At 39.2% G+C, this 27224-nt stretch overlaps 4 protein-coding genes across 4 annotated transcripts; 2 read left to right on the top strand and 2 right to left on the bottom strand.

The window, feature by feature from the left end:
- Window positions 1–1964: 1964 nt before the first annotated feature.
- On the bottom strand, window positions 1965–3667 carry camk2n1 (calcium/calmodulin dependent protein kinase II inhibitor 1). The gene is made up of 2 exons (XM_017450736.3): window positions 2905–3667; window positions 1965–2537 (listed from the first exon to the last, which is right to left on the bottom strand). Exons 1-2 carry the CDS (start codon window positions 3074–3076, stop codon window positions 2473–2475), a joined length of 237 nt encoding a protein of 78 aa, XP_017306225.1. The 5' UTR covers window positions 3077–3667; the 3' UTR covers window positions 1965–2472.
- Window positions 3668–6143: 2476 nt separating this feature from the next.
- On the bottom strand, window positions 6144–10167 carry si:dkey-33m11.7 (trypsin-3). Its single transcript, XM_047149501.2, has 3 exons — window positions 9843–10167; window positions 8741–9007; window positions 6144–7208 (listed from the first exon to the last, which is right to left on the bottom strand). Exons 1-3 carry the CDS (start codon window positions 10008–10010, stop codon window positions 6999–7001), a joined length of 645 nt encoding a protein of 214 aa, XP_047005457.1. The 5' UTR covers window positions 10011–10167; the 3' UTR covers window positions 6144–6998.
- A 4038-nt stretch (window positions 10168–14205) lies between these two features.
- Window positions 14206–20052, top strand: si:dkey-33m11.8 (trypsin). Its single transcript, XM_017496596.3, has 6 exons — window positions 14206–14353; window positions 14516–14568; window positions 15129–15279; window positions 15469–15610; window positions 17196–17453; window positions 19717–20052. The coding sequence occupies exons 2-6, from the start codon at window positions 14517–14519 to the stop codon at window positions 19870–19872; spliced, it is 759 nt and encodes a 252-aa protein (XP_017352085.1). The 5' UTR covers window positions 14206–14353; window position 14516; the 3' UTR covers window positions 19873–20052.
- A 1256-nt stretch (window positions 20053–21308) lies between these two features.
- Window positions 21309–26986, top strand: cdab (cytidine deaminase b). Its single transcript, XM_017450873.2, has 4 exons — window positions 21309–21598; window positions 25559–25670; window positions 25769–25826; window positions 25914–26986. The coding sequence occupies exons 1-4, from the start codon at window positions 21415–21417 to the stop codon at window positions 26052–26054; spliced, it is 495 nt and encodes a 164-aa protein (XP_017306362.1). The 5' UTR covers window positions 21309–21414; the 3' UTR covers window positions 26055–26986.
- The last annotated feature ends 238 nt before the right edge of the window (window positions 26987–27224 follow it).

Here is a 27224-nt window from a genome sequence, read left to right on the forward strand (position 1 = left end):
CTATGATCTATGGCTGTGATCTTGGAAGATCTACAGGGTTCTGGAGAAACTTATCCTCCATATATAATGTTATGAACATTTCATATTGGACATTCAGAAATCTTTTAGGCTACTCTTTTGGAGTTCAGTGATTCCCTGGTGTTATCATCAAGGGACACCTTTTGTATGCTTTTAGTTACCTGTTAAAGTGAATAGAGAGTGCATTTAAAATGGAATATAACTGGATTTTAATGACCTTTAAAGCTACATTTATATTGTGTGTACCCCTGAAAGCAAAAATGTACCTATATACTATTTAAAAATCCAACAGCGTGTGTGGTTACTATCATTAACCGATAATGGAATCCTTGAAACTTTCCCAGTATTGTTTGGGAAACCACCCAAATAGGTTCCTCTTCTGGCCCATTACCCTGTTTTGCCCAGCAACCTTTTTTTTTGTACTAAGTGACTCACTCTTTTTGGTAGAATGGGGCACTCCCATTCATCCTCGAGAGGGAGGCCCCATGCACCACGCCAAAAGGCATGCAGCGAAATGCAAATCGCACTCAACATCGCAATATTTGCATGTCTCTAACACAGTATTTCGCTGTGCGCCACGGCGGGGTGGGGTGACTTCCCCGGAGCATTACGTAAGGGCTCCTGATGAGAGCTAAATGCTATTCTCGTTTCCATCTTCATCTCTCACTAATCTCTAATTGTGACTGTTCAAAAAGCGCTGTTCCTGATGCCAGATTGACCCCTCGCTGACCTTTTTACTGTTTTAGATGACTTCTTCATTGTTTTTTAGTACAATTCACTATTTATAGCGTGAGGTCTTCTTTGACACTCATTCAAATACCAATTTCAGTTCATCCTTTTCAGAATGCCAGTAAACACCCAAGGAAAAAAAACCTAAATGAGAGCTTAGTTAAATCCATGGCAGTGCAATGCTCCTCTCACAATCAAACTATTGTGATATGAAAACAGAAGATGTGCACTGCTGGTGAGAGGACACACTAGGCGTGATCCGATCCTGCTTTTCCTACAGTGTAGCTTTCGACAGTGCTGAGCGCAAGGTGCATCTGTTGCCATGGCAGCCTATCCAGTCCATGTGCTTTGAATGAGTGTGAAGCCCAGACTGGCAAAGGAGTGGCAGAAGCTTGAAAATCTCCATGCCAGTATCCTCCTATGGACCTTCTGCAGATGATATTTTCTTTCCTGTGTTTTTTTTTTTTTTTTTCAATCTCAGACAACCGGCTTCAAAATGTTTCACTCTGACAAAGGCACTTCCCATAACATGAATCATTCAACACGTGCAGTGGCTACGGAAATGTCAAGTCCCCTGGATTTATACACACACACAGATTTACCCAAGCCAAACACCGCATTAGCAGGACCGAGAGACAGAAGGATGTGTGACAACACAGGTTTTTTTTTTCATTCCATTTCTCAAAATCTTTAATATTACAGATATTCCCGTAGAAACTTTTTTTTCCTGTGAAATCAACACAACATTAGCCGTTATATAAGATTCTCTTGAGGTCGTCAGGTTCGTCATGCATGACTAAAGTACATCACTAGTATGAAAAAAGCCCTGTAAACATGAACACCGAATATTAATAAAACTGTGCGTGTGAAGAGAGCACAGAAATACATATTTCTGTCATGATTATTTGGCACACCTACGGTAAATATGTAGTACAATAATAATCATAATGCGACGATAAGGTTTCTGTATTTTTTTTTGTTTTTTTTTTAACTCGATATACCTGATCTAACCCTTGTCAGCTTAGAAACATCAAATGCATGAAATAGCAAGAAAGAAGGTTGGGTTTGGGGTGGGAGAAGAGGGAGGGTAGTTTAGGGGTAGACCATGGTAATTCCTTAGTCAAGCTACATCCAAAACAAAAAAAAAACATAAAAGGAAAATCACTGTTTTCCTGTCATTCTCTATAAAATTTGCTCAGACCTCCAACACTGCAAAAAAAGGTATCCAAAGATTTAATAAATAGCCTTTTTTTAAATCTTAAATACATAGTGAATCTCCTTTTGAAATTCACCGTGGAAGAGAAGTTGACATTGCTATTTTACCATTAACATCATCAGCCAGCGACTCAGCTAAGCCTTGAACTACAGCTTGGGGAAGAAGATACTGGTTCGATGTTAATGGTACAATTTGCTCAGTCACTCTAATTGCTTCATTACATCCCGGTAGGACGGGCCGGCCTCGGTTAACAAAGCAATGCCCCCCTCATTGCACATAGCTCGAATGAAGTTTGGAAAACACAGTATTCCCTTCCCATTCCTGGGCCCCTTTTGTCCAGATTCCCATGCATGCCCGCCGCATTGTCCATCAGCCATCCCTGTTCGATGGAAAGAGGGTGTCGGAGAGCAAGATAGTGTGACGTGCTTGGTTGCCGGATGGGAGAGGGGGTGCTTCTTTACAATGTCTTTGGGTACACACATCAAAGGTCAAGTGTCTTTGGAATCCGCTCACGCAGACGAGGACGACTTGTCCGCCGTCTTCTCCATTGCCTCGGCATCACCGTCCTCCTCGACTGTTAAAAGGCAGACAGGAGAAGAGTTGACATGGGGGTTTGGATGCACATTATGCTCATATGTTATTATTCTGCTTCTCATTCTCTCTAATAGGCTAGACCCATGCACATGGGTGGCTTAAAGATGGATTTTAAAGCTGGTACAACCATTTGTGTCTGAGTGATATCAGGTGATATCAAGACAGTGTGAGGTAGTGTCATCTCAGGAAATTCAAGCAGAATGCAAACACTGGAACATGAATGGCGCATGAAGGATTGCGCACCAAACACATGAAGCTTATACAGAGCGCGTGAACATGAAAATATCTTTCTTTCTTTTTTTTTAATAGCATGGCGCACACACACACACACAAAAAAAATCCGTTACCTCGTTTGCTTCTCCCAATCTGACCAAGCTTGGGTGGTCGTTTGTTCTGGTTGCCGCTGAAGAAGTTGTTGGTGTCCTGCAGGCGACAGGTGAACGAGAGGTGATCCTCGTCGTCGCCGTCGTTCCCGTAATGAGCCATTTTCTCCTCGCTGTATGGCAGCACCTCCGACATGCTGAAAGCACGAAGCCAGGCGCGCAAACCGCAGCTGCCGTTCCGTTTAACCCTCCCTCCTCTCTTTCTCTTCGCGAGCGAGGACAAAAAAAACACGCGCACGCACACACACACACACGCGCGCGCGTGCGCTCGGCGGCGAGCCTTTTCCGCGTCGCGACCGTACAGCCTTCTTTAGCTCGCGCTCTCCTTCTCTCTCGCCTTCTCTCTCTCTCTCGCTCTCTCTCTCGCGCGCGCTCTTTTGTCTTTCCGCGAGCGGTGTAGACGCCCCCGTACACGGGGCTAATAAAAAAAAAAGATACACGAGAAAATTGGCCCCGTCCTGTTTATTTATTTATTTATTTTCCAACAAAGTTAGGCTGTCAGATTATTCTGCTTTTCCCCCCTGAGGGTTTTCCGAACGCGGAAACTCGTTGAGAGTGAGAGCGGCCGTTTCGGCGGAGGTGTGTGCGCGCGCGCGTGTGTGTGTATGTGTGGGTGGGTGTGTGTGTGTGTGTGTCAGCGCGCGCGCCAAGCTCACGGGGACTGGAGCGTGGCGCTGGGGGAAAAAAAAACATTGAATGCAAATTGGGAAGCGATGCAAAACAAAAACTCAGCGCAAGACTTGGTGTGTGTGTGTGTGTGTGTGTGTTTGCCGAGGTAGGGAGGACAAAGCGCGTCACCGGTGGCGCGTTTCCCCCTGAAGAGGAAGGGACGCGCGCGGAGTTTCTGCCGTGATATTTTTCCAAGACTTAAATACCACCTACTTTGTGTATGCACCCACTGAACTATTAAGTAAATAAATACTACCATATAGGACAGGTGCACTTTAGAAATCCACATAGTTAGTGACTTTAGCAGATCTGTTGCTATGCGCAATATGGTAACCCCCACCCCCCCACCCCACACCCACACACACAACCACACACACACACGACAAGACATGACATGACATGAAAGGTGTATCAGCCACAGAAGCACTGAAGGGACTTTTTAACCCACTCAAATATATCCAGTTAACAACACTGAAGTCAAAAAATGACACTGAAGGGCTGGAGGACACTCAGGATAGAGGTGGATCCTAGCCCAGGAACACAGGAAACGAAGCAGGAATATACCTTGGATGGAGCACCAATCCGTCACAAGGCACCATGCGCACCATTATTCACACTTATTTTACCCTGGGGTGTATTTGGGAGGTGGGAGGAAACCAGAGCACCTGGAGGTAACCTATACGGACATGGTGAGAACATGTGAAACTCTGCACAGACAGGAAATCATGTTCATTATCGAAAACTGTGGGTCAAAAAGTCAGTAAGTGCAAGCACACATGATACCAGTGCCACGTGCATTACCATGACAGTGTCACTGTACTGAGAATGTTCCACCACCCAAACAATACCTGTTCACGGTTGGTGCTATGGGTCTCCCTTTCCAATAATGAATAAGATACTGACAAAGTGCTTGGCAACAAAAGGGCTACATTAATATACAGCTACATATATTTACTTCCAGGTTTACTAATAAAATGAATTCACAGGTCTATACAGTCATTTTCCATCATTTAGTTGCACAGCTGTGCCACTCGAGCTGTACGCTAGATTCTGTATGATCAACATGACTCATGCTGGAGTGAGCGTAGAGATATATGACGCAAGTCCGAGCCCCAAAAGGCAGACAGCTGTTTACATTCCTGTGCTTTTTACTTGTTTTTGTAGTAGGTTGGAGAGAGATGTGATGCAAGCGCCAGCGGCGCTCAAGGCCAGTGGAGATTTTTTTTGCATTTGTTTATTTTTGGTTTATATGTCGGTGTAATCTTACATGGAGTGGGTGAAAATAGCCCTGACTGATTTTAGGGAAAACTCAGTCAAATCACTCATCATGACATGCATTAGAAGGAAAAGAGAAATTTGAAAGAGAGATAGACTGAAAAAAAAAAAACCCACTGTGCAATAGAGCAGTGGCTGAAACTCTATTCATTTATTAACTAAACAGCAAAAAAGGGTCCAGGGTCCAGTGGGTCGATACGGGACTATTTTCCACTCACTGCCTTTATTAGACCTCCTTCACTCAAGAAACATGTGACTGACTGTGTTACTTTCACTGCATATCCAAAGGACTGCACCAGTTCGAACCAAATCACGTTGAGGTTATTAAGTATGACATAACAGAATCCAGCTTTACATTGAATAATGGACCCATTGATTTCAATGTAACAATGCACTGTATGCCTTTCAGCTCGGCGAAAGGGTGACAATAACAAAACGGCTCTGTAACATGTATGAATAAATAGGTGTGAGCGCCTGTTAACACAGCGCCTTACTATCTACTGGTACTATCACTTTACACCATGATATCAAGTGCCGGCAGTGAAACTAAACTCTTCTTAATGATGCCAGCTTCAGTAATAAGGTTGTGCTGACACACCCAATCCTGATGGATTTTTAGCTACCCAAGGGGACTTCATAAGTGTACAAGTTTCTCTTAGCTATTTCATTCTGGTGTGTATTTCAGCATATACTATTGCTTATTAATATTACCAGATACACTACAATATTTGCAGTTATTTGATTGATTGATCTTCTTTCAAAAATACTCATTATACAGCCATAATTTATAGGCAGAATACATACTGCACTCAGTAATCAGTTACTCAAAAATGATGTAGCTTATGATATAAGCTATGTTTTATAGCTTTAATGACACAAATAAACAGCAATTCTGTCTTTGCATTTGTATTTTATAAACGTAATGGACCTTACAAAATACTTGAAGTGGAATGAAAAAAATACCTTGTCTAAAAAAAAATCGAAAAGATTTTATATATATATATATATATATATATATATATATATATATATATATATATATATATATATATATATATATATATATATATATACACCCCCTTTGCTATGAAACCTCTAAATAAGATCTGGTACAACCAATTAACTTCAGAAGTCACTTGATTCGTTGATTAAGGTGCAGCTTGAAGTGCAACGAAAGTGTCACATGATCTGTCACATGATGTCAGTATAAAGCTGCGTTCACACCATGTTGTAATTACTGTAATTACGAGATTCTGACTTGTAAAAAGCGTTCACATCCATGTAGAACTCATAATTACAACTTTTTAATTACAGCTCTGCGCTCTGACTACCACCTGACCGCTGCAACGTCATGCAGAAATACTCAAAATGGTGGCGGCTTCAGTAGTAAAATGTAGTTACGTAGTTATCAAGTAATATTTCTGTGTAATAATTCGTATGATTGACTATTATTAATGTATTAATAATGCACGATTAATCTGAAAATAAACAAAAGACATACAATATAGTTTAATGTAGCTAGCAGCTGTCAACAACATCATTTCACACGGATTCATTTTGGCGTATAGAAACGCATAATTCTGAGTCTGAGGACGTGAACAGCTCCGAATTGTCATGTAGTAATTATGAACACAGCTTAAATACACCTGTTCTGAAAGGCCTAGTCAAAGGCCAGACATCAGTGCAATTGACCAATTGAGAATCTGTGGCATGACTTGAAGATTGCTGTACACCAACACAACTCATCTAACTTGAAGGAGCTGGAGCATTTTTGCCTTGAAAAATGGACAAAAATGCTAGTGACTAGATGTGCTAATCCAATAGAGACATACCCCTAGAGACTTGCAGCTGTAATTGCAGAAAAAGGTGATGGGGAGTGGGGTGGGGTGGTAGGAGGTGTGTGTGTGAATGCTTACGCACATTCAAGATTTCTGTTTTTTTGTCTTAATCATTGCTAGTGTCACACTAAAAAATATTTTGCAACTTCAAAGTGGTAGGCATGTTGTGTAAATCAAAGGGTACAAACCCCCAAAACATCCATTTTAATTTCAGGTTGTAATGCAACAATGCAGAAAGACACCAAATGATGACATTCTGTATATTCTGTATATTAACTAAACATCACTTGAAGTGGATTTCAAGGCCAGTGGCTTTCTGTACTTGTAACATCGTATGATGGACCTGTAGATGGTACGGTCTATCCACCTGCGGAACCTGGCCACAGCCGTGTAGACTCCCGGAAACCTGGTATCCCCACAGCTGTTTCCCCAGGAGGCGAGCCCATAAAGTCGTCCATCACACACAAGCAGCTCTCCAGAATCCCACTAGAACATCACAACACACGCAGAGTTGTAGCCTTTACGCAATCACTCAAAAGAAATTATTGTCAGCCTACAAAGTTGATTGGAGAAGAACAGTGGGATAGTAACGTCAGTTCTGAAGCAGGGGTTATAAATCAATGGAATTATCGATACTAGTAGACAGCTATAAAAGTAGATAAAGACATGTATACTGTAATCAAACACTAAAATCATTCCGAGCTGGTGTGTCAAGTGCTTGAAATCGTGGTCTGAGATAATTTCCAATATTATCACAATGCTGCACAATTAGTTACAAAGATACAAACACAACATGACCATCTACTGTACATTAGACTCCCCGTGTTTTGCTCGAGTAGCAAAATGTGTGCTCCCAAAAATGGCTAGTAAACTAAATTTAGCTAGGTATTTTGGCTATAGATACAGTATTTAGCTAGTGAGTTCTACAAGTAGCCATGATATACAGTTTGTGTTTTATAACAAGAGTTAGCACGAGTAGCTAAATATGAGCTGGCTGACACCACTTAGGCGAGTTAAGTTAGCTAGCTACTTATCTTTTGCTACAAGAGTTAGCTAGTTAGCAAGTTCAACAGTTAGCTATGTCATACATGTCATTTGTTTTGTGACAAGAATTCGATTTTGTAGCAAATCTTTAGCTGACTTATATACTGTAATATATATTTAGCGAACTAAAGTTATCTAGTGAGTGAGTGCTCTGCCTGTGAGGTTCTGCGAAACATGCTAGAATTTAAGCAATCTATATTTCTTTAAAATATTTCAGTAGTTTCTAATAAACTAATAAAACACAGTGTTGTCGAATTAGTGTCTTAGTTCAAGTTACTACAAGTGTGCAAACGCTGACTAAGTTGCGCTTGAACGTATGATCTCAATGATCCTAATAACAGATCATCGCTTTCAACGACCAATTACTGATCACTGTTGATCTCAAAGACCAATCACTGACCACGACTGTTCCAAACAGCCAATCACTGATCAACCATTGTTCCCAAAGACCAATCATTGATTGCTGATTGATTGCTCCTAAGGAAAAATCACTGACAAGGGTCTTCAGAAAATCTTCCTTCTGCATGGAACACATTTTGATGTGCAAAAGATCATGATGATTCAACGAACATGCAAACGAGTCTATGACATCACCTGGACACTTCTAGCAACTTTTTGAGAATGTGTTAGCTACTTTCCCCTTAAAAGAATCGACAACACCGATAAAGCCTAGGTAAAGATCATGTAGAAATACACTTTTCTTAGATTTTGAAAACGTATTTATAAATACGGTATGTTATATTTCTGTATAGTGTTATTGTGTAACTATGACATTTTTTAAATCATAGCATATAGTCATACTAGTCCGTCATCATATCTGGAGTAACGATCTCCAATTCTCTTCCTCACAATCTGATCGCAATACTTCTTTATGGTTATACCACAAGTCCAGTCGCCTCAAATTAAAACAACAAAACCAAAACAAATAGACATTTTACCGCCCTGGCTGACCTCAAACCATTAAGGTCAGATACCTTGCATGCATCCTTGCCTCCAGTACTGTAGCCAGCACAGATCATATTGCTTGTAATGCTTCCATTGATGGACTTGCTGCTATTACACTTAGCTGTGGAGATGCTGGGCACTGTTACAGACTGAAGAGCAAGGGGGCTCACACCCCTGCCCTGGCTTGTGGAACCCCAACCGGACACCTGACACAGCTGGCCAGGCAGCACTCCTGTGTTTTGTTTGGGAAGAGGAGCCAGGGAGACGTACCTGTTCGGCTTTATTGGAGCCCGGAGCTAAAGCAAACATAGAAAGGGTGTAGAGATTAGAACTGGGCATCTGGTTTATTCTCAGGCATTTAATCACAGCATCCTTCTGGTTAGGATTAAAGATAATATTTACACTGGCGTTGATATCGCCATTTCAATCTTAAACCCATTTCAATCTTAAAGGTGCCAGCATATAACCTGTATTTATGATTACCACCTAAATTAAATAATGCTGTCAGTGGATTAGGAATAGGAAGTTCGATATGTTAACAGAAAACTTAGTCATGTTTTCTATGAAGTACATATTTACAATGAATAATAAACATATGCATCCATAATATACAATAAAGGTATGTTTGTACTTTAAAGCAATTTTTTTTTTTATGCATTAGGGATTCTTATTCTTAATATAATGCGTTATAAATGGTGCATGTTACACACTATATCACCAGTATCAAACAAACTCAAGCCTACTTTGCATAGTTTAAGCATAGGTCCCTTGGCATGCCTTAATGGTGTTTCCCAGAGACGGTATTGGATTTGTAAACAAGTTTAGTTTAAAATATATCTAACTTTATGACCGTAAGTCGGTTAATAATGTACACTTACAAATGAAAAGTATATACTTTTAGTTACTTAAGTGGTATGTAAAGTTTTTATGCAATTGGCAATATAATGCATTCATAATGAATTCACAATGCATTATACTCATTGATAGAAAGTGTAAGGAATTTTCAAGTGTAATTATAAAAATGTAAAAAAAAAACCCTTATAAATAAATATATTTTATAACATATTATGTATTCTTATGTCCTTAACATAGAAAGTGTTATTAAAGACTCTATACGCAAAACAGTTGTACCTTAATGAGCATGATGTCTGCATTATTGGTGCTCTTGTTGTACAGTGGATGGGGTGTAATGGAGTACGGTTTAGAATACTGCTCCATACCTTCGTACTTGCCAAGAGTGTTGTCTCCAGCCACTATCATCATCTGATCCACCCTGAGAGCAAGACATCTGCATCTCATACATGATAAATAAGTGTCATGTCACACCTGAAACTCACTACAGGCCAGGGATACTTGATTCAGACTCTGAAGGTGTGATGGCACAGCGACTGTTCGGTTACATTGGTCACTTAATCAACATTTTGTTGCTATTGACCCATTCGGGTGTATAAACTATCTGTATAATTGTTGATATGGTGAACTTTTGCTAAGAGTCAGTAAGCTTTCCACCATAGGAAATTCTTCTTTCTTTGTAACATGACAGCATGCCCCATTGTGTGTTATTCCTCACTTCTCTGTACTATTCACCACTGTCAGGAAAAAGCAATCCATCATTTTATTAATAGTTCCAAAATAAGAGATGGGTTCAGAATCAAGTGAAAGGTTTTGGTCGTGATCTTGTCTTATATATTAACTATTAAACATTTAAAAAATATTTATTATTTAGCTATATAGATTTGTTCCTGCATTTTTTTTATTTATTTTTTTTTAATGATTGTGTTCTATGGAAGTATCAGTTACTTTTATGGTCTTGATTAGGGTGCCTACTGAGACACAGTGGGCCAGTATGGGAGGATTGAGGCAAAGAAATGCATTCATAACTGCAGATAAGCATTTGTCTTTTATTGTGAAACACAATAATGACACATCAAGGTTACCCTTCTAATGTTGTGCCAGTGTTCCCTGTTTTTTGGCTTGTACCTCATCCAAAGGGTGGCCGATTGCCCCGAGACTCTGTGTCTCTTCCATGCCATGATTCAGTGTATAATTCACAAACAAAAAAAAATGAGAATAATTTGCTAAGTAAAGAAGAAGGAACTCACCCTGTTTTACAATGTGCAGCAGTTAGAACCCAATATTTATGCACCAGGGATCCTACACAGAAATGCTGGCCTTTTGAGGTTTGCAAAGACACAATATATTTGACTGAATGTAGTGATGGCGCATAATCACCAGCTCTTTGGCTCTGAAAGAAACCTTGACCTGGTAAAAAAATAAAAATAAATAATAAATAACTAAATAAATAATGAACAGATTGCTCAAGATTTAAAGACCTTTCAGGCATCACAGATGGCTTATCTAAGACAAAAAAAAAATACCTCAGAGAGAAGGGCAACAACAGATTTACCCCCAGTCTAACGAGAAATGTGACTGACTATTGAGCAGGCTGAATACAAAACACAAAAAGCACAAGTGCAAGTCATTGTCCTTGCTTGTGGGAACTAAAAGCTTCGAGGGATTCATACAGGTCAGCTGTCTCCCTGGGGGATCCTGTATACCCAGAATGTAAAGATAAACAGCTTATAAATGAGTGCTCTACTGACATTGATGATAATCACATTATACTATAAAGATGAGGCACTTTGCAGGCAGGGCAAAAATAAAAAATCACAGAATGAACCTATATGTCCTATACAGTAGTCTACAGAGCACAGACTACCCTGAGTTTATTATAATATTAACAATCTTCAACAAAGTGTTCAAATCTTGTTCAGGCATGATTTCACTTCGGTTCTTCAAAAATATTTCATTATGCCTTTCCACAACTGCCTAAATAAATAGGTCAAAAAGACATAGATTCGTTTTTCACATGCTAATGTTTATTACAAATGTACTTACTGCTGGCTGTGAAGAGCTTCAGAAGCGCAAAGGTCCCAAACAGTATCCTGGCCATGATAGCAATAGAAGGCTAATACATGTGAGACTGCCTGGGTAAACTTGGCTAAACTGTAGAATCACCTCTCAACTCCAAGAGGAAACCACATCAGAAGCTGTCCACAAATGTCTAAGATTTCAATTTCAGCTTGGCAACAATTCATGCTTCACTGAGGGAAAAAAAAAAAAGATATAATGCTTGTATTGTTATGGTGGATAAAATATGTTCGTCAATTATATTAAATGAGTATAACATATCAGTATATGAGCGACTTTACAAACAAAACAACTTTGCCGAAAACACGGCCTTATATTTTCTGATAATTGCATAATTTATTTGTTTTCTGTTCTTCACTGATTAGTATTTCCTGACTTGGGTATACTACATGAAACAGAGTGGTATATAATATACAGTATATAATAAATATCAAACAGGTTGTGTTTTAAAGAAGCAGTTTGTTATTTTTAATGCCCTCTGGTGATTGTGAGGAAAATTGCAATTGCAGTGTGAAAACAATGATAACCCTTCCCCATCTTTAGTAGCTTAAGGAAACAAGGCAGAGTTGAGTAGCTCTGCTTCAGCTGGGATGGAGACTCATGCCTCTCCACACATTTATGAGTGTGCTGCATACACTTGTTCTTTTTCATACATGTGCCTTTATTTTTGGGTCTAGTCCTGTAACTGCTGCCATCCTGCCATTGGTTTCTTCTCCAACTGTGTGCGTCTGTTCCATGTCTCACCTGTTCCTTAATTAATTTTAATTAGTTTGTTTATCCTAGGGTTGTCTATTTATACCCTGCTGTTTCTGTGTTATATCCTGTGTTTTTATATTGTTCAGCTCCAAGCCTTGTTTTTCTGTTTCCAATTAATTATATATTTTTCCCCAACTTGAATTATGGATCCTTGAATCATCCCAGTTTAATGTTGCCAAACTGTTCTTTGACCCATTTGATTTGTGGATTCACCCAAATGAAGAACATCCTGAGTTTACTTAATTGCCTCATCACTTTCCTCCTACTGCTCCATATTATATTTTCAAATATGTCTTATTATTTAAAAGGTCTAGAAACACTTTTAAATATTACAAATGGCAACTTTAATGAGCCCCTATTAATATGCCTGCAATTACACTTGTTTCAATAATGCAGCAAGTATTCTGTCTGGTGACACAGTAGTACGTTTGCCTCGCACCTCAGGGTTGGGGGTGCAAATCCCTCCTCTGCCCTGTGTGCGCAGAGTTCGCATGTTCTCCCCGTGCTTTGGGGGTTTCCTCTGGGTACTCCGGTTTCCTCCCCCAGTCCAAAGACATGCGTTGTAGGCTGATTCACTGTAAAACATTTCAGGTTATATGTAGAAGCAAAAGTTCACCTGCTGCCTTAAAAACGTGATTAAACTCAACCTGAAGATAACCTTTGTTTCAACTTAAAAAGTTACGTTTTTACAAGTTTTCCAAGTCAAGACAACGGATTATAAAGTTTAATTTTTTAAAACTTGAGTTCAATATCTAAAACTTGCCATGACAATTGGAGTTAAAGATTGATAAATAAGTTCACATAACTTAAATGGGGCTATCATGTTTTACAGTGTTGGAATTTCCAAATTTCCCATAGTGTGTGAATGGGTGTGTGTGTGATTATGGGTTAGCACTCCATCCAGGGTGTCCCCTACCTTGTGTCCCGAGTACCCTGGGATAGGCTCCAGATTACCCTGTGATCCTGTGTAGGATAAGCATGGATGGATGGTATTCTGTGTAGTTATGAAATCACGTCCGTCCGTCCGTCCACCCCCCATCTATCTATTTATCTATTAATCACTGGAGGTTCCATTTGGTGTGTAATTAATATGTTCCCAACAATTAATGGCATCAGGACCAGTCCACAAAAATAGCCAAGTTTTACAACAGTACTATATGATCACATACAGTATTCTCCACTTCCTCTATATGGATATATCACACATGGCAAATCTAACCTACACTGGCTTTTTTGTGTTGGCGTGACTGTTGTATTTCAGCTCCTGGTTTGTAACTGGGTTTGGAAAGACATCCTGTCCCGGTGTAGCTATCAGCCCCGGGGAGAAATCAGAACAATGCCATATAATGTGCACTCAGTCTGTAGCACTGGTTAAAGAGGTCAGGAGAGAAGGAACGAACACAGAAACACAGGCACAGAGAGATTATAAGCTGATAACACAGTGGGAAACGGCCTGATCTCTGCAACAAAATCTAGGCGTATCATCTGACTGGGGATTGTGGATTAGTTGGAAGGAACTGGTTAAATTAATCTGGATTGGTACATCAAAAAACTTATTGTTATCGCACTGCAACAGAGTTGTACCGATTTCTGACTTTTCAGAATTAAAAATAACCACAATATATCATGCTATTTGAATTTCTTGAACATTACAGTTACTTCACTATAAAATATTATATAGTTCTGCCAAATCAATTATCAAGCCTCAGAAAAATTGGAGAGGCTCAACAGGTATTGAATAAAGGGAATCCCCCAAACTATAGAAATATGTTCTGCAGGGCTAAGGCATTTCTTACAATTGTCTAGGTCTGTGTTGGGGAAACAATATACATGACTGGCTATCATACCTTAGGGAACGATGTGGTTACAGTATAAAAGCAAACTGAAGGTTCTCAGTGTCATCAGCGCTGAAGGACCTGCTATTCCTGACCTGTGCTGCTCTTACCAGAGAGAAAGTGAGTACTGTTATTGATATTATAATAGTTTTTTTTATAAGATGATAATATACTGTACAAACTGCATGTTAAACTGTTTGATCGATAGGGCCTTACATTTTATGGTTCTACGTAGCTGATTTTTAACCTCTACATTTGTGTTTCTGCTTCTTTTTTTTAAAGCATGAAGAACTGTGTTGAATATTCACTGCTTTTTGTCATTTCCATCATGCAAGGTAAAGTTCCCATTGCTTATAATGCAAGTCAAACATATCTAATCCAATAACACTGCATTCAATAAGCAAACTAGATTGTGTTCCATTACTACAGTATTGTATACAGTACATACAGTATAAATGTACATACAGTACAACTTTATTTACTGTATAAGATTGTGGCATGGTGGGACTCAAGTCTAGGGTTCAGTCCTGAGCTTGGGTTAATGTCTGTATGGAGTTTCACAAGTTGTCCCCATGTCCACATGGGTTTCCTCAAGGTCTTCCAGATTCTCCCGTTTCCTTCTGCTTCCCAAAACATGCCAGTAGATGGATTCATTCATTCATTTTCAGTAACTGCTTTATCCTGTTAGGGTTGCAGTGGATCCAGTGCCTCAAACAGTAACCCGAGCTGAGAATTGAACCCAGGACCCTGGACATGTGAGGCAGCAAAGCTACCAGCTGCATTGGTTGATGGATTGGCTACACTAAATTGCCCCTAGGTGTAAATGAGTGTGTGAATGTGTGTGCACATTTCATATAAGAGTGATTCCAAGTACTAGGGTTCCTTCTCCTCATAGCTTCCCTACAGCAAAGGATCATTGGAGGCCAAGAAGTTGAGCCCTACTCCATAAAATACCAGGCATCACTACAGTACAATAACCAGCACTACTGTGGAGGAACTCTTATTCACCCACAGTGGGTGGTGTCTGCTGCACACTGCTGGAAGCCGTGAGTACTGCAGCCATGTCAAATCGGTTTTAATACAGCTGACTGCACTCTTGTTGATTCTTTTTTTTCTGCCTCAATCTGAGCATTAAGTTTGATTAAAAGAATCCGTCAAACTGGAAAGCATTAAAATGAAATACCTGACCAGCATTTGGGCTTAGACTACTAACAAATAACATCTCTGATCTGCAGAAACTATTTGATCAAAGTAGTGCTGAGTGAGCATGATCTCTTCAAGAAAGAGGGAGTAGAGCAGGTGTTTAATGTCTCCAAAACCCTGGTCTACTACCTGTATAACTACAGGACATTTGATAACGACATCATGCTCCTGAAGGTAAGTGAAACCAAACATCATTTGGTGGCCCTGTCTTTGGACCAGGCCAACTTAGATTCTTCAAATGGTTTAAAACACTCTTTATTGTGTACCTTACATTACACTCAAAGAAACAATAGGTTCTTTGTATAGTTAAGCCTTCTTTCTTTCCTAAAGGGGTTTTACTTAGAACCTCCTCAGATGGGGAACCCTGTAGGTGTTAGAGTTTTTAGGGATAAGCCTAAGAAATTAGCTAAGAAGGTACCTTAACCCAGGTGGAAAAAGATTTAAAAGATTTTTAAATAAATTATCAAAAATTCAGTGGGCGTACGGTGGCTTAGTGGTTAGCACGTTTGCCTCACACCTCTAGGGTTGGGGTTTCGATTCCCACCGTGGCCCTGTGTGTGCGGAGTTTGCATGTCCGCCCCGTGCTGCGCGGGTTTCCTCCGGGTACTACGGTTTCCTCCCCAGTCCAAAGACATGCATGGTAGTTTGATTGGCATGTCCAAAGTGTCCATAGTGTATGAATGGGTGTTCATACACTCATTCACCGCCCCTGAAAATGATTATTTATAGAAGTTCTAAGGTTAGATCCTTTAAAATGTAGATCTGTGTGGGGATTTATGTGGAAATAAATTCTAGTGCAGCAAGTTTCCAGTCTCTAAGTATAACCACATACATACCACATACATACACAAACCACAATTATGATCTATTTAAAATGGTAAAAAATGTGCATTGACATCTGAGGGTGATCTTGTAGGAGAAATAAAGTATAACATCATTCATAATGAATTATATAAAATACTGATTCAATTATACAGCATAATATTCTAATTTTTTTGGTAATGAACAAAGCATTTACCCTACTGTTTATATGACACCCAGGCATTCAAATGGAGGTGTTCTCACAATATACAGCATAGATGACTCTTTTTTTATTTTTACTTCTGCACTCAGTGCATCTTTGCATTACTGGGCTGAATGCTGATTATCTGACTGAAGTGTCTTGAGAGCTGGAACAGGGGGAAAAAATGCTTTCTTTGCATAATCCAACTTGGTCAGAGTTTGTATTTAGCTATAGGGCAGTCATGAAGCAGTTGAGGTTTAAAGGCCTTTCTCAAGGGTTCAACAGAATCAGTCAGGCAGTTTGAGGATTTAAACTTACAACTTTCCAGTTGAACGCACAGAATCATTACTGTTGAGCTATAACTGCCCTTTCAAATTGTTCCAGGGATGCAAATAGTTATGGGTCCAGTTCTTTGGTTTAGGAAGTTCCTTGTGCCACTGTGCTTTACAGTGATTAAGTGTTGGTAATTTGGAAAGACATATTAATAAAAAAAAATATTATTAATCATAATTATAGAGCTCCAGGAAACAAAAACATGCTGATAGGTGGATTGAATATGCCAGATTGCCCGAAGGTGTAATGGAGTGTGTGAATGTATGTGTAAACAGTGCTTTGCAATGGACTGTTGTCCCATCCCACCCTGCACCCAGTGTTCTAGGGATAGGCTCCAGATCCACTGCAACACTTACCAGGATAAAGCTGTTACTTTAAATTAATGAATTAATGAAAGAATGAACATGCTCCTGTGTCTTTCAGCTTGAGCAACGAGCTGACCTGAATGCTAACGTGCAGCCAGTTCAGCTGCCGAGCGCAGACACGCCACCACTCTACGGGGGCATGATGTGTGCAGTGAGCGGTTGGGGGGTCACGCAGGTCTACAGCTATTCCCTGTCCTCTGTGCTACGTGCTGTGGATGTACAGATCATCCCCAACTGCCAGTATTACTATTACTACAGAATAACAGACAACATGGTGTGTGCCGGCTCTCCACTGGGAGGAAAAGACTCATGCCAGGTAAGTCACGACTACAAACTAAATACAGATCATAAGTACACAAGGTAGGTTCAGTTCTAGTGTGCATAGTGGCAGTGAATGTTAATTGGACAAGGCGTAATGAATCAAAATTGCCTGCTGGTGGGAGGAAAAGCCGCTTACCAGGTAAGTTATGAATAACTAAGTTTAATCAAATCTAGAAATAAGTTACTAAAGTTGGCACTACATGAGCCTTGTACTTGGTATTGGCTTGAAATGTACAGTAGATTAAACCATTTCCTTGACAGTAGTTATGATATGTTTTAACCCTGAGTCCGGCCTAATGCTTGAACTATGGTTGTTGAAGAAATAAGAAAAAAAAATGCTTTATTGGAAAACATACAAACATTTGAATATTGGCATTGGACTATATTAGCATGTATACTCTTTTTTATGCTTTATCTAGAAGACTTTTTAGTTCTTCACTTTGTCCCCCTGTAGGAACTTGAATGTATTCTATCTAAATGCTTATAATTATAACTTATTTAGGAAACTAACAACCATTAAATATTTATAATAAAAAAAGGAAAAAAGAGGAACCATTTTTACACTACAGGTTGTACTGTACTATGCAAATGAGACTTTATTTACCACAGTGAGTGGCGCAGTGGGTAGCGTTGTTTCCTCGTAACTCCAGGGTTACGGGTTAGATACTGAGCTCAGGTTAGAGTCTATGTGGCAATTCACATGTTATTCCTTTGTTCATGTGGGTTTTCCATTTTCCTCCCACCTCCGAAAAAGCATGGTAGGTGGATTGGCTACACAAAATTGTCCCAAGGTTTGTGAGGGTATTTGTGTACATAGTGTTCTGCCATGGACGGAGTGTATTCTCTCCTTATGCACGCTGTTCCCTGGATCCACCACAACCGGGATCAGGATAAAATGGTTACTGAAAATTAACAAATGATTGAATTAATCAAAATCAGGATCGGGGAGTAACAAAATACATGTAGCGGCATTATGTAATAAGGATACAAAAGACTGGTAACTGTAATCCGTTACAGTTATGTCAAAAAACAAAGTTTACAGATTGCAGGTACATTTCGTAAAAAAATGGGAATACTATCAGGGTGAATTTTTTTTTCATATAAAACCAAAGAAATTAATCTTTTGACATAACACAATATAGACAGCTGCTTGATTATAGTTCTGGTTCTCTCTCGCCAGTCGTGACTCACATGAGTGAGTGCATGCGCAAATACATTCTGCACAAAGAAAATTTGGTAGAAATGAACACGAATTGTTCTCTGAAATGCTTTCGTTAGGGTGACCATACGTCCTCTTTTTCAGACCTTAAAAACGCGTCCGGCCGGGATTTCTAAATTTGAGAAAATGTCCAGGATTCGACTTTAGTTTCATTGTGATTTGCTTATGGTCTCATACAGCATCATGTGTGTGCATGTATGCATTGCTTTAACCCCTTTCTGTAATTCCACCTTCTCGCACTCCAACTGGTCGATTATAAAAGACTTGCAGCAACTATTGGCCAAATTCCTGCCTCTCAACCATTAGCATACTCTCAGTGAACATGCAAAGGTGAAGCGCTGTTGTGTACGGCGTCAAACAGTTGCATGACAATAGCAGTAAATGACAGCTGTCCTGAGTTGAAACAATGTCCATGGCCATATAAGGTCATTTTTAATTTCATGTTATCATATTGCTTCGTATTACATGGCCATTCAAATGTGTAAATGATGGCAGAAAGGGCAGAAGGTACACTTGCAACATCTAACCTAACCTAACCTACTTTTGTGATGTAATGTTACGTGCATCAGGGACAGTGATCTTTTATTTATTCATTTATTATTTATTTCTTAAAACAAATCCAAACACTGAATATGTTTTTAAGCTCTAAAATAAGCTCTAAATAAAAGTATTGTAGATCAGATTGCTTTTCTCTTCACTTTATTTGCATATGTGACCTTGAAGTAATCCAAAAGTAATCAGATTACATTTCTTTCATACTGTGATATTGGGATTATGTTACTGATGACATTTTTTATGAAGTAATTTGTAACAGAATACATTTTTAAAGTAACCATCCCAACCCTGATCAAAATAAATGTATGAAATACAAATTGAAATCCTTACCCGTGGTAATGCTCACTAGGTGGAATAAATGTATGGTATCACCACTGACCATCAAGTAAATCCTTCCTCGCAGGTGAATTATCACAGTCCTACTTCAGACTTTGTGAGGCTATGGACACTATGACATTTTATATTTTATTCCTTTTCATGGCAGGGTGACTCTGGTGGCCCCCTTGTATGTAACGGCTACCTCGAAGGTATTGTCTCCTGGGGCATTGGTTGTGCCAATCCATATTTCCCTGGTGTCTACACCAAAGTTCGTAACTACATCCGCTGGATCAACTGGATCATTGACACCAACAGTGACTAGAATATTTTTGTTCTTTTTGCAACTTCTTATAGGAAGAAATGACATATCAAATGTTCAATGAATATAGTATATTGCCTGTCAGAAGTTTTGGAACAGACCAGCTTCCTTGGCACTAATAAATCAGTTTGGGGTCAGTGAAAATCAGACTTTACTAGGTAAATTGAGAAACAAATTTGCATATTTTTTAGGAAGAATTGGGGGGGGGGGGGGGTCTAAAAAATGATATCTTCGCAAATGAAAGCAAACGTATCTAATATTTCTTATAAGATTATTATAAAATCAAATATAAGATTATTCAGCCTGTTTTCAGATTTTCTTTCAATTTTCTCAATCTATTGGCATTTCAAAACATAAATGCTTAAAATTTGAAAAAATGCTCTGCCAGTGGAACAATACTGCCAGTAGAATCAAACTTTAAATGAGTAAAAACGTTTAGAAATAGGTTTAATAATCATATATTTTGTTGACTGTAATCTTTTAATAGGGAATCCTAGATCAATTTGTCCATACTCAAGATATTTTCACTTGCTAAGATGTCATACACTGCCTTATTCAGATCCAACTTGGTACCAAGAGGGCCAGGGTAACACTTATTTGGTTGATTATTTGATCGTTGTCTTGTTGCACGACTGTTTCAGATTTTAATTTTTTGGAATTATTTTTATTTGCAGCCAAATTGTAAAATATAAGTACATTTTCAGTTTCCCATTAAAAAACCCTTTGAGGCACAAACTTACACAAACGGTATATATAAACTATGTTAATCTTATGATTATGGTAGTTGGACAAAAGGTGTTGGTTCTCTAACGGCCATATCTTGAATTTGAGCATAAAAAACAAACTAGACTGAAACAAACAAACAAACAAAAAACCCCCCCACCATTAATAAAGGAGGAACCACTTCACTGTCAGTTTGTGGTGAGCCTCTTGTGTTGGTTTGTGACTACACTGACAGCCTTTTAATGTTTGCTAATGAAATGTCATTCTACCCTGCAAAAACACAGTATAGGACTGTGCTGTAATATAAAATGCATGTAACTGGAGTATTTTTACTTGAAGAAAATCGGGGAATAAAATGGAATATTTGTTAATCTCATGCTACATTGTTGGGTTTCTACAGAATTTCAATGCCATAACCAGGCATAAACAGCAATATAGTTATTTTAAAAATATATATCACTAGAGTAGTTTCCTACTGTATCAGGAAACATGTATTGTCCAGGCATATTATCTCACATTAACCTTTCCATTTTGACGAGCAAGTTGTTTTCAACATGATTTCACACAAAACATCACAGTCATCGCTCAGTGACCTTCGACTTTGATGTGGTTATGTAAATGTAAAGGCACTCTGAATAACATGGAGTGGGGGGTGGAGTAAAGGAGAATAGAAGATCCTAGAACAGGGATTGGATATGTCAACTCATAGAAAGTCTGAGCTGAGACATAGTAGAAACAGTCAAAGGATGCAAAGGGAAAAAAAGGAACACTGAGCTATAGTTACAGACACACAGAGACACACAGACACACACACAGAGCCAAATGGGAGACCTGCAAGGGAGACATGATCTGCTACATGGACTGACAACAGGCTTGAAGATAAACTCCTCGGAGGTAACGGGGCTGATCCGACAGTCTCTGGAGGCTAAGAAATTTGCGTACTGTCCATACAGCAAGTTCAGAGTTGGGGCTGCACTTCTGGCCCATGATGGCAAAGTGTTCACAGGTGAGAGGCTGTAAATAAAACAGACATTATTAGACACCAAGAAACTAAAAGACTCTAAAAGAAACAACTTCTCCTATTATCTATCTATCTACCTATCTATCTATCTATCTATCTATCTATCTATCTATCTATCGTTGAGCTCATAAGTTTACATACAGCTTGCAGAATCAGCAAAATGTTAATATTTTCCTTTATAAAATAAGAGGGATCATAAAATTTGCATTTTGTATTTATTTAGCACTGCCCTGAATAAGCTATTTCACATAACAGATGTTTACATATAGTCCACAAGACAATAATAACTGAATTTACACAAATGAACCAGTTCAAAAGTTTACACACGCTCGATTATTAATCCTGTGTGTCGTCACCTGGATGATCAGCGACTGTGTTTATGTTTTGTGATGGTTGTTCACGAGTCCCTTGCTTGTCCTGAGCAGTTAAACTACCCACTGTTCTTCAGAAAAATCCTCCAGGTCCTGCACATTCTTTACTTTTCCAGCATATTCTGCTATTTGACCACTTTCCAACAGTGACTATATGATGTTGAGATACATCTTTTCAGACTGAGGACGACTGAGGGACTCGTACACAACTATTACAAAAGGTCCAAACATTCACTACAATCCAAAGTCACCTACATCACCACAAGTAGTAGGAAGGGTTTCAAGACAAAAGCCTCTACTCTCATCCAAAAACAAACTCAAGTGTCTTCAGTCTGCCAGACACTACTGGAACATCAAATGGGATCGGGTTCTATGGTCAGATGAAACCAAAATAGAGCTTTTTGGTAATAAACACCAGAGGTGGTTTTGGCACACACAGAGATGTAACCATATGGAAAAGTACCTCTTGCTTTAATCAACCTTCAATGTTTTGCGGCTGATTTTCTGCCAGAGGTCCTGGACATTTTGTTAGGATACATGGCATCATGGCCTCTATCAAATATCAACAGGTATTAAATGAAAACCTGACTGCTTCTGCCAGAAAGCTTCAAATGGGCCGTGGTTGGATCTTTCAGCAGGACAATGATCCAAAACATACATCAACATCAACACACAACTGGTTTACTGACCACAAAATCAAGGTCCTGCCATGACCATCCCAGTCCCCTGACTTGAACTCATAGAAAACCTGTGGGGTGAACTGAAGAGAAGAGTCCACCAGCGTGGACCTCGAAATGTGAAGGATCTGGAGAGATTCTGTATGGAGGAACGGTCTCCGATCCCTCGCCATGTATTCTCCAACCTCATCAGGCATTATAGGAGAAGATTCACAGCTGTTATCTTGGCAAAGGGAGCTAGCACAAAGTATTGACTAAAAGGGTGTCAATAATTGTTTGATATCCATGAGAACAGAGTATTTTGTGAATGTTTTAAACAAAAGATCAAAAGGTTAAACAATAAAGACAATTTTTCACAGCCTTCTTTGCTCATATTTACCAAGGGTGCCAATATTAGTGGAGGGCACTGTATATATACAGTATATTGTACCCTTCCCTTTCTCTGCACACATAATCAACAGATTCTCAGTTCCTCAAACTGTTCAATAATATATACAGCATAATGCTATTGGTTACATAAGAAATGTCAAGGGAGGACTACCATGCAGCTCTTAGGCATTTGAATGCACACCAAGCATCCATAATTTAAAAATATAAAAAAGCTTCAATGTTGTAGCTCATTTCACTTGTACCAGTGTGATAATGAAGAGAAACCACAGTTTAGACCATTTCACAGCAACAAACAAACTACACTAATGCTCACAATCTATTATAAGACTGTGTATAGATGAACTATACCTGAAAAATAGATAGATTGTGAATGCGTGTAGTAGGTCACTCACTGTCCATCTGATGGAGGTGGGAGAGGACGTACTATACACAATGTACACTGTACGTACTAAACACACACACACACACACACACCAAAAAACACAGAGAGATCCTATTTGGTTTAATCATCTTTCCAGTCATCATGACCACATTTGTATTTCATAACATGTTCTACCATGTTAATGATTAACGTAGTGTGTGCCAATATGGTCCAGTTCTGTGTTTGTCTCTCAATAGGAAATTAAGATAAGAACAGTAAATAGTTTCATGGTCAATGAAATTGTCATTTGACAACTGACTTGGAGTTTGCTTGTTCTAATTATAATCACAGGAAGTCATATAGCTTAGCAAAAGGACTAAAAACAACACAGTACTACCACCCAGCTCAACCACACAGCCTTGAGCCGGACTGATTTCGAAACAGGTTTGTCGTTAGAAATGTCTGACTCACTGTACATGATAGAACCAGGAGAACTGAAGGGTGATTCCACCCTGATAGATTGGAGTGCCATGTAAAAAACATAATGCATGCTGAAACTGCAACTGTATTGTATGATATCAAATAACTAAACATTAGCTATGTGTATTAACTACATTTACATTTATTCATTTAGCAGACACTTTTATCCAAAGCGACTTACAAATGAGAAACTATGGAATAAAACATGACGAGGTGAGCTGGTCTAGAGAAATAATCAACAGTATGAAGGTGTGATATGCAAAGGGCCCTAACTGCACATCCTAAAGTGTTTTATTCCTCTTATACCACTAACAACCTTTCATTTATTAAATGACAAAAAAATACTGTTTGATTCTTTTAAGCAATTTGTAGTTGCATTTAATGTTGTCTGTGGGACAAGTGGGTTCCTGTTATCACGTACGTTATACACTGATAAGCCATAACATTAAAAACACCTGCCTAATATTGTGTAGGTTCCTCTTGTTCCGACAAACGGACCCTCTGAAGGTGTACTGTGGTACCTGGGACCAGGCTGTTAGCAGCAGATCCTTTAAGTCCTGTAAGGTGCGAGGTTTGGTCTCCATGGATCGGACTTGTTTGTCCAGAACATCCCATAGATGCTCGATCGGATTGAGATCTGGGGAACTCTTTGTCATGTTCCTCAAACCATTCCTGAGCAATTTTTGTGGCAGGGCGCATTATCCTGCTGAAAGAGGCCACTGCAATTATGGAATACGGTTAGCATGAAGTGGTGTACTTGGTCTGCAACAATATCTAGGTAGGGGGTACATATCAAAGTAACATCCACATGAATGCCAGGACCTAAGGTTTCCCAGCAGAACATTACCCAGAGCATCACACTTCCTCCACCACCCTGCCTTCTTCCCATAGTGCATCCTGGTGCCATCTCTTCCCTAGGTAAGCAACACACACGCACCTGACGTTCCACATGATGTAAAAGAAAATTCATCAGACCAACCACCTTCTTCCACTGCTCCATGGTCCAGGTATGATGATCACATGCTCAGTGTAGGCCCTTTCAGTGGTGGACAAGGGTTAACATGGGCACACAGCAAGCTGTGATGCACTGTGTGTTCTGACGCCTTTTATGCCTACAGTAGCTCTTCTGTGGGATCGGACCAGGCGGGCTAGTCTTCTCTCCCCACACGCATCAATGAGCCTTGGGCACCAATGACCTTATTTTTGTTCACCAGTTGTCCTTCCAGGTAGACCGGGAACACACCACAAGACCTGGCGTTTTGGAGACCGACGGGTCTCTAGTCATCACAACTTGGCCCTTGTCAAAGTCACGCAGATCCTTATGCTTGCCCATTTTTCCTGCTTCCAACACATCAACTTTGAGAACTGACTGTTCACCTGCTGCCTAATATCTCCCACCCCTTGACAGGTACCACTGTAACAAGACAATCAGTGTTATTCATTTCCCCTGTCAGTGGTTTCAACGTTATGGCTGATCGGTGTACGATATGAAATAATTTATTAGAAGGAGTGCATTAATATAATTTAAATTTCAGACTGAACTACTGCCAGCTCTGCTGTTATAGAAAAATCTGACCAACCAGAATTAAGAATTGAACAGCACTGTTATATTTATTAACCAAATATGACAACCGCAAACTCATCTTGTTTATTTTTCCCAAAATAGGCTGCAATGTTGAAAATGCCTGCTCCAACCTGGGCATCTGCGCAGAGAGGACTGCCATCGCAAAGGCCGTATCAGAAGGATATAAAAATTTCAAGGCCATTGCAATAGCCAGGTACAGCGCCAGTGGTTACTATGGTCATTATATACACTTGTCTGGATAACAACTGTTTATGTAGCAATCATTTACATCAGTCCACTTTGCTTTGATAGTGATTTGTGTGAACAGTTCATCTCCCCCTGTGGAGCGTGCAGGCAGTTCATGAGGGAAGTAAGTCAAGCTTCAAACATTTATTCTTTAAAAAGGAATGTGAAGGAATGACTATAACTTGTAATATCCCATTTTTCACGTCATCAGTTTGGTGGCGGCTGGGCGGTGTACCTGTCCAAACCGGATGGTTCCTATGTGGAGATGACAGTCGAAGAACTACTGCCTGAGGCTTTCGGACCGGAGGATTTGAAGAGGAAGAGGGTACACAGTATTCCAAACGAATTTTAAGATTTGAAAATAATTTGGTATAGTTATAGTGACATTTTGCAGACCCTTCTCCCCCAAATATCCAGTGACACAGAAGCTAATCCAAGCATGTATTAGAGTGGTTAAAGGCAAAGGGTTTTTGTTCGAGGACCCTGAGGAAAAAGGATCTTCTAGGATTCAACACTTCCCAGAATTAGGATAAGAGTAAAACATATGGTATGAAGGTATTTGTATTAACAGTGGGACCAATCTTCTGGTGGCTGATCATGAAAAAAAAAGTTAGTGGGCTCCATGTACAACAACGTTTTCCTCTCAGACAGGGTTCAAAAGTAGCACCCCTTTAGGAAGATATGAGATATTATCCGTTTAAAAAAAAAAAAAGCAGCAAAAAAACACTCTTTAAACCTGTTTTTCAAGGAGTGGGATATGGTATATGTATATTCAGGCTGTATAGGATTTATTTTATTTGTGATTGTCGCAGCAACAAAATCAAGCATTTTTTGCGACATTTGACTTTTTGGTGCTTTTTTTTTGTGGAAAACTATTTGAAACGAACTAAACTATTTTTTGGCAAAATCACAATTGAACGAAATGGTTTTGCAGTCTTTCACTGTGATGTTTGTTGGTAAATGAGATTCAGCTTTGCATGAATGTGTGTTGTGATGGCATCACATGATGCGTCTTGGCCCAAATCTGTGGTAATTTTGAAAAATCACAAGCTCCTCCGAATTTTGGAGCATTAACGGATTTACTATCTTACATCCTTGTGCTTTTGTTCTTTTTACTGATACTGCTGTCAAAATGTGAACCATGGTTTATTATTTTTGGTGCATTTCACGTTTGTAATATGAAGAAAAGAAAAAAATTATTTCAATGTACTTTACAAAATTTTAGACGGTATTTAAATATACGTGTGTGTGTGTGTTAAATAAAGTTGATACAATCCCAGTTAATGGAGGTTTAATTCTTTTGTTTTTCATAAATGTAAATCTGAAATGCTGTAGGTCAGAAATATTCAAAAGTGGGAAGTGGTGAGGGTGAGGGGAGGATAAGGAGAAATCATTTTAAACAAACAAACAAACAAACAAACAAACAAACAAACTGGAAATACTCAGAGGATGCTCATCAAGCTTTTTCAACTTTGTAGCAAATAAACAAATCACAGATATGACACAAAACAATTATTGTTTA

The sequence above is a fragment of the Ictalurus punctatus genome, chromosome 21 (genome assembly GCF_001660625.3).
Source record: "Ictalurus punctatus breed USDA103 chromosome 21, Coco_2.0, whole genome shotgun sequence".
Lineage (NCBI taxonomy): Eukaryota > Metazoa > Chordata > Actinopteri > Siluriformes > Ictaluridae > Ictalurus > Ictalurus punctatus.